The sequence below is a fragment of the Mirounga angustirostris genome, unplaced genomic scaffold, assembly GCF_029215605.1.
Source record: "Mirounga angustirostris isolate CCGP_5_RB_7025 unplaced genomic scaffold, mMirAng1.0.hap1 SCAF_4, whole genome shotgun sequence".
NCBI lineage: Eukaryota > Metazoa > Chordata > Mammalia > Carnivora > Phocidae > Mirounga > Mirounga angustirostris.
Window position 1 is genome coordinate 138,195,092 of NW_026991712.1, and position 12,425 is coordinate 138,207,516.

The 12,425-nt window shown below is 39.6% G+C and overlaps 1 protein-coding gene across 3 annotated transcripts in view; it reads right to left on the reverse strand.

The window, feature by feature from the left end:
- The window catches only part of LOC123859532 (inactive tyrosine-protein kinase transmembrane receptor ROR1), a 478,330-nt gene that overhangs the window by 24,301 nt on the left and 441,604 nt on the right, over nucleotides 1-12,425 (reverse strand). For all 3 annotated transcript variants that reach the window (XM_054512827.2, XM_045897499.3, XM_064589028.1), the window contains one exon: nucleotides 6,906-6,954. In XM_054512827.2, the coding sequence (XP_054368802.1) occupies nucleotides 6,906-6,954 (49 nt within the window). The remainder of the gene's footprint in view (nucleotides 1-6,905; nucleotides 6,955-12,425) is intronic.

Genomic DNA, 12,425 nt, shown 5'->3' on the forward strand with positions numbered 1-12,425 from the left:
GACCTTTAAGAGTGTGATTGAGAAATTGAGACTGGAAATAAGAGATTTGGGTCAAATCAACATAAAGGTTGATAGATGACGCCATTAGAGAAAACAAACACAGAAAGAGTTAAGTGTTTAGAAAAGAAAGATCGGAAACCAATTCAGAGTTAAGGGGAGCCAGTGAAGGAAACAAAAAGGATCATTAAGGGAAGAAGAGAGTCGGGGTAGTGCTAGTTCATGGAAGCAACATCCCAGCCATAAACCAAGCCTACTAATTAAACCCCTACAAATCTCTGGGTATTTAGCTGTGTAATATCATGATTAAGAGTACAGGCTCTCGAATCATCTGGCCTGTGTTAAAACACTCAGGTACCACTACTTTTTAGCTGTGTGACTCTGGGCAGATAACTATTTCACTCCTGTTTCCTCATCTATAAAATTAAGAGAGAGAAATTTGTCCAGCAGTTGTGGTGAGAATTCTAATGAAATTATCCACAGGAAGAGCCAGGCAGGAGTTTAGCATCCCTTAGTACTCACTGTCAGTCTTGGGCAAGTACCTCATCATTTCTCTTCCACAAACTCTACCTCAGTTTCTCTCTCTCTATTCCAGGACATCATGCCTCTGCTTAAAAACCACTTTTGGTTATGTAATTCTATAGGATGGAGCCTAAACACTTTCAAACATAACTTGGGGTTCATTAGCATCTGGCTATTTCCAACCATTTCTTCCCCCATTCATCTGCACATGCAGAGGCTCCATCATATGGAACTTCTCGATGATGTGGAGTACACCACAATATTACATTTCTGTGTGTGTGCAAGCAGGTCTATCTGGAGACTTCTGTGTCTCCTGTGCTTGTCAAACTCTTACTTACCAAGGTTTCAGTCCAATAAAAATAGTATGTATATGAAGGCTGTCACAGTGGACATTGTGGTTGCCTCTCCAATAACTATTCCACTCTTCCCCCCTATGTACATGACATTCAATCTGATAGGACTGACCTCCACCCCGACTCTAAGTCAGAGCCTGATGGGTTTAAAGCTGTCTGGCAATGGTAACTATTTAGGGACAGGAACATGAACCTAGAAAGATCCAATCAGAGTGAAATTTATTCTAACTTTCCAGTACACCTTGATATCTGAGAATGTCAATCCTCTTTGTTCAAGATTATCTTATCCTAAATCCTTTGCATTTGTAGATATATTTTATTTTTTACTTATGTATTTATTTTTTTAGAGGGAGAGAAAGAGAGGGTGAGGGGCAAAGGGAGAGGGAGCAGGGGAAGGAAACAGGGAGAGGGAGAGAGCGAATCTTAAGCAGGCTCCATGCCCAGCTTGGAGTTTGACACAGGGCTCGATATCACAACCCTGAGATCCTGACCTGAGTTGAAATCAAGAGTCGGATGCTTAATCGACTGAGCCACCAGGTACCCCTGTAAATATATTTTAAAACCACCTTGTTAATTTCCAGGAAAAAAAATGTTGAGATTTTGACTAAGATTGAGTTGAATCTATAGATTAATTTGGGAAGAACTGACATTGCAATAATATTGAGTCTCTCTCAAGTCACAAACATTGTATATCTATTTCTTTAGGTCTTTTGAAATTTTTTCCAGATATATCTTGTGGTCTTCAGCGTAGATGTCTTATTCCTGTCTTGTTACATTTTGATGCTATTGCAATGGTATTTCTTTTTCTTTTCTTTTTTTTTTTAGATTTTTATTTGAGAGAGAGAGTGAGAGGGAGCACAGGCAGGGGGAGGAGCAGAGGGAGAGGAAGTAGTAGACTCCCCTGCTGAGCAGGGACCCCATCATGAGGCTTATTCCCAGGACCCTGGGATCATGACCTGAGCCGAAGGCAGATGCTTACCCCACTGAGCCACCCAGACACCCCTGTAATGGTATTTCTAACATTTCCATTTCTATGTATTGATTGCTACTGTATAAAAATATAGTTGCTTTTTAAAATGTTCATCTTATATCCAGGGATCTTGCTAAATTCACTTATTAATTTTCAAGTTTATGTATTCCTTTGGATTTTAATATTATAAAATCCTGTTATCTATGAATAAAGATGGTTTACTTCATCCTTCCCAAACTTTGTAACTTTTTTTCCTGGCTTCACTGCACTGACTAGGACTTCCCATACAATGCTGAATAGAAGTGGTGATAATGGACATACATGCGTTGTTGCTAAACTCAGGACAAAAGCATTCAACATTTCGCATTTAAGTATGAGGTTTGCTGTTGGATTTTTGTAGTTTCTCTTCACTGGAATAAAGAATTTCTTCTCTATTCCTAGTTTGGTGAGAATTTTTGTCATGAATGGGTGAGAAATTTTAGCAAATACCTTTTCCTGATTCATTGAGATCATTTTATGTTTTTTTCCTTTATTTGGTTACCTTAGTTACACTGATTTTTACTGCGTGGAGCCCTGGGTGTTACACGAAAACAATGAATTGTGGATCACTACATCAATAACTAATGATGTATTGTATGGTGACTAACATAATAAAATAAAATAAAATTTAAAAAATAAATTTTTTAATATTCTTTATTTTATTTTTTATTATGTTATGTTAGTCACCATACAGTACTTCATTAGTTTCTGATGTAGTGTTCCATGATTCACTGTTTGCATATAATAGCCAGTGTTCCTTGTAATATGTGCCCCAACCTGGCTTTCCTGAAATAAAGCCCTCCTAGTCATGATGTATTATCCCTCTTTATGTATCAGTGGACTCAATTTGCTAATATTTTGATTAGGCTTTATGCTTCTGTGTTTATGAGATATTGGCCTATAATTTTTCTTTCTTGTAATAATCTTATCAGATTTTCAAATCAGTTTGGAAGTTTCGAAGTATACCCATTATCTCTATTCAGTGAAAAAGTTTGAATACTTTTCTTCAAAAGTATTTTCTTCTTTTGTTTTGAAATACATGCATACCTTGTTTTGTTGTGCTTTGCAGACATTGCATTTTTACAAACTGCAGGCTTGTGTTAACCCTGTGTCAAGCCAATCTATGGGCATCAGGTTTCCAACAGCTTTGGCTTACTCTGGGTCACATGTTGGTAATTTTCGCTAATATTTTAAGCTTTTTCATTATGATATTAATTATGATGATCTGTGATCAGTGCTCTTCGATGTTACCATTGTAATTACTTTGGGGTGCCATCAACAACGCCTATATACTATATAGTACGGCAAACGTACTTGATAGATGGGTTCTGACTGCTCCACCCACCAGTTATTCCCCTGTCTTTCTCCCCCTCCTCCAGCCTCCCTATTCTGTGACACAACAATCTTGAAATTAGGACAATTAATAACCCTACAATGGTCTCCAAGTGTTCAAGTGAGAGGAAGAATAGCACATCTCTCATTTTAAATCAGAAGCTAGACATGATTAAGCTTAATAAGGAAGCCTTATGAAAAGCAGAGATAGGCTGAAAATGAGGCCTCATGAACCAGTTAGTCAAGTCGTGAAGGCAAAGGAAAAGCTCTCAAAAGAAATTAAAAGTGCTACTCCAGTGAACACACAAATGACAGAAAGCAAAACAGCCTTATTGCAGATATGAAGATAGTCTGAGTGTCTGGAAAGAAGATCAAACCAGCCACAACATTCCCTTAAGACAAAGCCGAATCCAGAGGAGGGCCCGAGCTCTCTTCATTCCATGAAGGCTGAGAGAGGTGAGGAAGCTGCAGGAGGAAAGTCTGAAGCTAGCAGAGGCTGGCTCATGAGGTTTAAGGAAAGAAGCCGTCTCCATGACATCAAAGTGCAAGGGGAAGCAGCAAGTGCTGATGGAGAAGCTGTGCAAGTGATCCAGGAGATCGAGCTCAGATAACATATGTAATATTTCATAACCCATCCTTCACCTCCGTTTAATGTTAGTAAGTAAACGTCTGCAGAACCATGTCCAAAAGACACTTCTATTCTCTTGATATCTGGCAACCAATCCCCTTCTCCCCTCCCCCCTTTGGTTTTGTATCTCAGCTCCTGATACACTTTTGTTGCCTCTGGCATCTGGATTCACTTTTTATGCTGGATGTCAACTTACTTTCCGTTAGGTCAGGCTGTGGGAAATATGCTCTCTCATATCTCCATGCTTTTGAGTTATTCTCTCTGCCTGAATGTCCTTCTTCTCTTGTCTGCAGGTGAATTCCTATTCTACCTTTAGAAATCACCTCAGGCATCACCTTCTCCTGGAAGCTGGCCTTTATATATCCCTTCCCCCATTCCAGGACTCCAAGCTTTAGGAAGATATTTCTCCCTCCAAACTCTTCCAGCATCTAGATCTTGTCTGTATAATACCACTTATTATAAGTATTCATGTAATAAAACAATTAATAGGTATGGCCCAAAGAAATGTTGGATTGCATTTGACAGAGGTAGTACCAGTGATAGATGACTTAGTGAAAAAGTAAAAGCCTCTAAGGGGGGTGGGGGGGAGAGGAGAAAAGCTACAGGGGAAGAAGTTTCTACTCAATATGACTCATTTTAAATATGCTTGCATTTGACCTTAGCATTCCCCCCGGCCATGATCCTGGTATTTGCTCTGTGCTCTTCCGCCTACATCTCTGGTAGAAGTTGCTCCTAGATGGTCCTGTAGGACTGACAGTCAGGCATACTCCCTGCACAAACTCCTCTTCAGAGGAGAGCTTCCAATCCTAGATTATAAATCACGTGAGATCAAAGATCACATATTATTCAGATGTGTGTCCCCAGGATGGGAGCATGGTGCCTGGCAGAGAGCAAATGCTCAGTGAATACATTTTAAATAAATAAGTAACTGTTCTCCCAGAGGATGCTCTATATCTTGTTAAGTGGTATCCTGCAGCCCATGTGCAAACATCCCAGATGACAAGCACAAGCTTAAATCACTTTCAATTACTGAATATCAACTGGATTCCCCTGACTATATTCTACTCAGTTGACTAGACTTTGCTTATGTTTTGTTATATCTTTTGGAAACAGGATTTAACTGTCTGGCTAGGCCTCTGGAATCCATTTCTATAATCAGGTTAATTCTTTCAGCTCATGAAGTAGTGTAAAGTTCTAGCAAATAGTGTTAGAATGACAAGACTAAGAACAGCATCTCTCTTGGAATAATTTCTGCAGGACCTCATTGTAAAATTCTACATAAAAACTAAAAGCTAGACTTAACTGAGCTTTATCCCATAACAAATGTACCAGGACTAAACATTTGGATTCACAGATACATAATAAATTGCAACCTTCTATATACTAGGAATGTAGAGTATCTTTGAAATCTAGATTGTATTCCTTTGATTGAATCCTAGAGATTTCTCTAGAGATTTCAAACTAGCACTAGGTGAACACCACAAATAAGACCTGATTCTGGCATTATTTATTCTTGATTTCATTCAGGTGCCTGCCAAAGCTGGGACCACAGAACTTCTTCTGGCCTCCTCTTACTGCCTTATCAGTAACTGCTGGCACTGTACCTTTATGCACTGCAAATAACTATACCACAAGTAGAAAGAATTTTGTAATATTCCAGGGATATTCATGTGTTGTAGGTGATAAAACAGTGTTTATGCATTCAACAACTATTTACCACAGGTCTATTTTGTGCCAAGAAGGTCAGTTGCTTCTCTCCACATTGACAAGTTTAAGGGACAGCAAATCCTTTACTGAATGCCAGCCTGGTGCACTACCCATTAAATTATGCTTGCCTTTCTGAAATTTTCCAATACTTTCACAAATCAAAGCCACTTGAGTTACCTAATTTGTTCATCTTTTATACAGAGCCAGTCAAGGAGACCTAAGCTGAAGCAAGTTATTTCAACACTAGTTAACTGGCTGTTTTCTACATCTGATTGACTATCAAATTAAGGCTGATGGAAATGCTCAAGAAACTAAATGCTGCAGAACCATAATGAGAATATTGATCTATATCTTGTTCAGGTGTTCATGGCTAAATTGATGCCACATTTTCATGTTGTCTCCTAAAAGATACAATGGGTTCATCCCTAACTCACCATTTTCCTCTTTATCTTTTCCTAAACTGCTTGCTTTTTGTGATCTATAATGGTTTGTACTCATTATGTTGACAACATGTTTTTTTCCTTTTCAACAATAAAAAATAAAAATGAAAACAATAGGCAAGTTCAGATAATTACATTCAATTTTAATTCAACAGTCTAAAAAGAATTCAATAACTTCTCACATTCTTCCTGAAAACAATATTTTTTAAAAAGCATTGTAAGAGGGGGCGCCTGAGTGGCTCAGTCATTAAGCGTCTGCCTTCAGCTCAGATCATGATCCCAGGCTCCTGGGGTCGAGCCCTGCATTGGGCTCCCTGATCCGCGGGAAGCCTGCTTCTCCCTCTCCTACTCCCCTTGCTTGTGTTCCCTCTCTCCCTATCTCTCTCTCTGTCAAATAAATAAATAAAATCTTTAAAAAAAAATTTTTTTTTAAAGCATTGTAAGAGGAAAAGAGATCTACTTCCTTTTCTAAGTTAAAAAGTGAAAATTCAATTATGATTAAAAAAATGTAAACAGTTGGGCGCCTGGGTGGCTCAGTTGGTTAAGCGACTGCCTTCGGCTCAGGTCATGATCCTGGAGTCCCTGGATCGAGTCCCGCATCGGGCTCCCTGCTCGGCAAGGAGCCTGCTTCTCCCTCTGACCCTCCCCCCTCTCATGTGCTCTCTCTCTCTCATTCTCTCTGTCTCAAATAAATAAAAATCTTTAAAAAAAAAAAATGTAAACAGTTTAAATCAATAGTCCTTTTAATAAATGAATTGAGGGGCTCCTGGCTGGCTCAGTTGGTAGAGCATGCAACTCTTGATCTGGCTTGTGAGTTTGAGCCCCATGTTGGGTGTAGAGATGAAAGAGAAAGAAAGAGAGCAAGAGAGAGAAAGAAAGAAAGAAATTGACATGGGATTGTATAAAGAAAAACTTACCTGATAAGTTTATCTGGATCTTTAGGAAACTCAGGGCTGTTATTTCTCACTATAAAGAAAAACATGAAAGGATTCTGGTTGACTTGGAAGAATGAATATATGGCTTTATGTAAGCTCTTTCCAAAACGTCGATAAAGTGGTAATAAAAGAATAAAAATAAAGTATAAAACCTCAAGGAGAGGAAAAGAAAAATGGTAAGAAAAATTTTCAAGATGAGGGGTGCCTAGGGGCATCTGGGTGGCTCAATTGGTTGGGCATCTGCCTTCGGCTCAAGTCATGATCCCAGGGTCCTGGGGTCGAGCCCCACATCTGGCTCCCTGCTCACTGGGGAGCCTACTTCTTCCTCTCCCTCTGTCCCCTGGCTTGTGCTCTCTCTATCCCAAATAAATAAATATAATCTTAAAAAAAAGATGAGGGGTGCCTGAATGGCTCAGTCAATTAAGCATCTGGCTTGTGATTTTGGCTCAGGTCATGATCTCAGGTCCTGAGATTGAGCCCAGCGATGGCCCCTGCATCTAGCCCTGTGTGGAGTGGGCTCCATGCTCAGCAGGGAGTCTGCTTCTCTCCCTCTCCCTCTGCCCCTCCCTCTGTTTGCACATCCTCTCTCTTTCTCTCTTTCTCTCTCTCTCTCTGAAATAAAAAAATAAATCTTTAGGGTTTTTTTTCCCTAAGGTGAAAGATGTCAAGAGGTAACTGTCTTAGCCAGGAATTTGAAACCTAATGACTGAGGAGGGGACACTAATAAAAAGCATGCAGATTTACACTTCAGAACTTGAGAAACAGTTCAGGAATTGGAGATGTCAGATGCTTCTGAAATGTAGGAGGTATAGCACAGACATCAAATACTTATATCTTCACCCTGTACAAGCAGATGATCACCACTACCAAGGCAGGAGGGCAGATACTCACTTCCTGGAGAAACTGAATCAGAGAGACTCAGAACTGAAGGATATTAGGTACAAAGCAGGATAAGAGTATGGTGAGGGACTGGAAGCAGGGAATAAATCACATAAATCTTATTGGATAGATAGGACTCCTTATTCTTTCCCACTGTCCAACTCCCAGAGTTTAAGCAACTGGTGTCTCTCTCTCCAGGCACAAGACTGGAGGATTGATTTCAGGAGAAATAGTTAAGCCTGACTAATGACATGACTAGGTCATCACTGAATAACCCAATAAAGAAATAAAACTGTCAACAAATCTAGTCTGTATTCAAATATTTCCAATATTTTTAATGATTGATTTCCATTCTTCATATGTCCATCAATGGACAAAGATCACTACACATTTGTGTAAAGTCAATATCATGAAAGATAACAACCAAAACAAATAAACAGGGAGAAAAGTAGGAAATAGAAACATACTTTGCTGGAAAACTTCCAGAATATAGAACAAAAAACAAAGTGATGGGTAATAGGAGAAAATAGATGTTTCAAAATTAGAGGAGCAGCTCAGTAGATCCTGCATCCAAATATATGGATATTTAAAAGAGAGAATAGTGAAAATGGAGGGAGAAAATGATAAAAGAAATAACATAAGAAAAAATTTCAGAACTAAAGGATTAGAGTTTGAGATTTAAACAGCCTAGCAAATGCCCTATATGATGAGCGAGGAAGGAAAAAAAACTACATCAAAAAACATTATCAAAAAATTTCAGGGGCTCAGTTGGTTAAGCATCTGCCTTCGGCTCAGGTCATGATCCCAGGGTCCTGGGATAAAGCCCCGCATCGGGCTCCCTGCTCTGCAGGAAGCCTGCTTCTCCCTCTCCTTCTGCCTGCTGCTCCCCCTGCTTATACTCTCTGTCAAATAAATAAATAAATAAAACCTTTAAAAAAAAATTTCAGATCCCTGGGAATAAAGAGGAAATTTTAAAAGTTTTAGAAGGAAAATATGCCACATGTGAAAAATTGTATATAGTGAAATCAGACTGCTCAAGAGCAACACTAGAAACTACAAGGTAATAGGATCTTTACAATTCCGAAAGAAATCTGCAAACTAAAATTTAACTAAATTGTGAACATAAGACAGTGGAATAAATACATTTGTAGGCATATAAAGTAATAAAAGATTTAGCTCTCATGTACTAGGAACCTCCTAGAAGAAGTGCTCCAATGAAATGAAGGAGCAAACCAAACAAAAGAAAAGCAAGGGATCAAGCAGGAGCTCCAATTGAAGAAACAGGCAAAGCATCATCCCAGGACACCTACCAGAGAACTGCCAACGTGGAACTGAAGGAGGATGGAATGCCAGAGGAAAGAGGTCTCCAAGGGAGTAAAATGCAATTGATGGACTACCTGGGAGTCGTTTTATAGCTTTGTCACAAAGTTTAGGGGTAGATAGTAGATATATTAAAAAACAAAAAGCAAGGGAATGAAAAATTGGGCCACTTGTACAAGGAAAGAAAAAGAATCATTCACAGTTCTTTTGTGACAAATAATTAGTAAGTCATAGTAAGTATTAATGTAACCAAACTATATTAGGAAGAGGGGCAGAGAAAGATGGATGGAAATAGTATAAATCTAAATCTTTATATTTCAGAAAAAGCCTATATGTAATATCTAAAACTGAACAACCCACAAATATTAGTATTTAAAAAAAAACTTAGAAATATAGTGGTAAGTTCCAGAAGAAATATGTGCTGAAAGCTGTTGGTGGTTTGTGGGGGTGGGGGCAGCACTCAGCAATGGAAGGTGTGGGGTTCTAGTGTCCGCTATGTTTCATTAAAAACCAACTCATATGCTTCCAGGGAAGATGGTAGAGTAGGATCCTAAGCTCACTTCATTCCATGGATACAATTAGATAACACCCACATCAGTGTAAATAACCCAGAAAACAACCCAAAGACTGGCAGAACACATTCTTCACAGCTGAAGGTAGAGAAGATGCCACATCAAAGAGGATAGGAAGGGCAGAGAGTTGGTCAGGAGCCAAACAGACCTGTGGACTGTCTCCGGGAGGGAGGGACACTACAGTTGCAGAGACAGGAAAGAAACAGACCCTCACACCAGGCACCCCAGGGACATGGATGAAGAAGATGAATCCCCATGATATTTGGCTTTGAAAACCAAAGAGGCCTAACAATCAGTGGGGCTTAACACCTGGAACTTTAAAAATCAGCAGGCACTGCTCTGGGAGAGCCAAGAGAGTGACAGGAAACTGCCCTTAAGAAGACAACACAACAAACAGCCCTGCTGAGATACAGCACAGAAGCAGCAATTTGAAAAATACCTGGAGTATATGGGAAGGAGATTTATTTACTAATCTCAGAGCATGTGCTGGATGGGTAAGGAACTTTGGGAGACTTCTCCAAGAACAAAAGAGCTATTGCATGTCATTTGCCTCCTCTGCCACTTAGCCTAAACACATGGACCCCTGCAGCACCAACGCTCTGCACCTAGCTGGCTAATAGCTTTCCCTGTCCCCACGTTCTTCTGTGGACATGCCCCTCCATCCAAGCCTGGGCAGTTTTCCTAGGCAGTTGCAGATTCCCTCCCACACCAGACCCGCACAAACCTTGCTAAAACCACGATTCCTAACCTTGCTTTCTCCTGCTGACCTGTCCCCTCAAAAACGCCCTTGCTGGGAGCCCATTCAAAGTGGTACAACAAGCCTGGCAGTTTGCAAGCAGCCCCAGTAGGGGCCAGCACCACCCCAAAGTGACTCCTGAGCTGGTATGAGGGGAAGATAACCACACACACCAGTCCAACTGTGGCCCCAGCAGTGGGCCACAAAAGCTTCTCAGGAAACAACACATGGAATGTGCCCTGCCATTTGATTCTATTGCATCTCTGGCAAATACCTGGTCTGACTCAGCTCAAGTCTAAGGTGGCCCCAGACTGACCCACTAACATCAGAGGAACAAAAGCCTGCTTACAACAAGAAAAGAGAGCCATTGCAAATGAGTGGACTGAAGGCAAAAGTGTCTCATCCACAATAGCAGGGCACATGCAACACACATAGGAGACAACCCTGAATCACCAGGTTCTGGTGAACAGGGTCATTGGACTGTAGGGTACTACAGGACATCTTCATGAGGTCACTACTTCCAATAGCAGGAGACATCACTGACCTTCCTAACACAAAGACACAGACACAGAGAGCTAGACAAAATGAGGAGACAGAGGACCAGGCCGCAAATGAAAGAACAGGACAAAATCATAGAAAGAGAGCTAAACAAAATGGAGATAAGTAATACGCTTGATAGAGAATTTAAAATAATGGTAAAAAAGATACTCACTGGATTTGAGAAAAGAGTGAAGGACCTCAGGGAGACCCTCAACAGAGACATGGAAAACAGAAAAAAGAACCAATCAGAAATGAAGGACTCAATAACTAAAATTAACTAAAATTTAAAATATATTAAATGGAATAAATAACAGACTAGAGGAAGCAGAAGAATGGATCAGTACCCTGGAGGACAGAGTAATAGAAAGAAATCAAGCTGAATAGGAGAGAGAAAAAAATAATAAAAAATGAAAATAGACTAAAGGAACTCAGCGACACCATCAAGTGTAATAACATTTGCATCATAGGGATCCCAGAAGTAGAGGGAGAGGAGGAGGTAGAAAATTTACTTGAAACTGAAAACTTCCCGAATCTGGGGAAGGAAGCAGAAATCCAGATCCAGGAGGCACAGAGAGCCCCCAAGAAAATCAACCCCAGAAGTCCACACAAAGATACACAGTAATTAAAATGGCAAAAAATAGTGAAAAATAATTTTTAAAGCAACAAGAGAAAAGAAAACAGTTATATATAAGGGAAACCTCATAAAGCTATCAGATGATTTTTCAGCAGAAACTTTGCAGGTGAGAGTGGCATGATACACTAAAAATGCTGAAAGAAAAAAAAAATCTGCACCCAAGAATACTCTATCCAGCAAGGCTATCATTCAGAAAAGAAGGAGAGATAAAGACTTTCCCAGACAAACAAAAGTTACAGGAATTCATCACCACTAAACTAGCCCAACAAGAAGTGTTAAAGATGTACCTTTGGTGGAATGAAAAGATCATAAGCAGGAATAAGAAAAGTAAGAAGCACAAAAAGCAGTACAATTAAGTATATCTATAAAAACCAGTCAAGGGATTTACAAATTAAAAGAATGTAAAGGATGACACCATATACCTAAGACAGGTGAGAAACACGTTTCAAACCTAAGTGACCATCAACCATCAATGCATAAACTGCTATATGCATAAGATGTTATATATAAACCTAACGGTAACCACAAATCAAAAACCGGTAATAGATATGCAAAAACACAGAGAGAAAGGAATCCAAGTATATTACTAAAGAAAGCCAGCAAATTATAAGAGAAGACAGCCAAGAGAAGAAAGCAACAGAGAAGAACTACAAAAACAATCATAAACAAACAACAAATGGCAATAAGTACATACCTATCAACAATTAATTTGAATGTAAATGTACTAAACACTCCAATCAAAAGACATAGGATGATGGAATGGATAAAAGAGGAAGACCCATCTCTATGCTGCCTAAAAGAGACTCATTTCAGACTTAAAG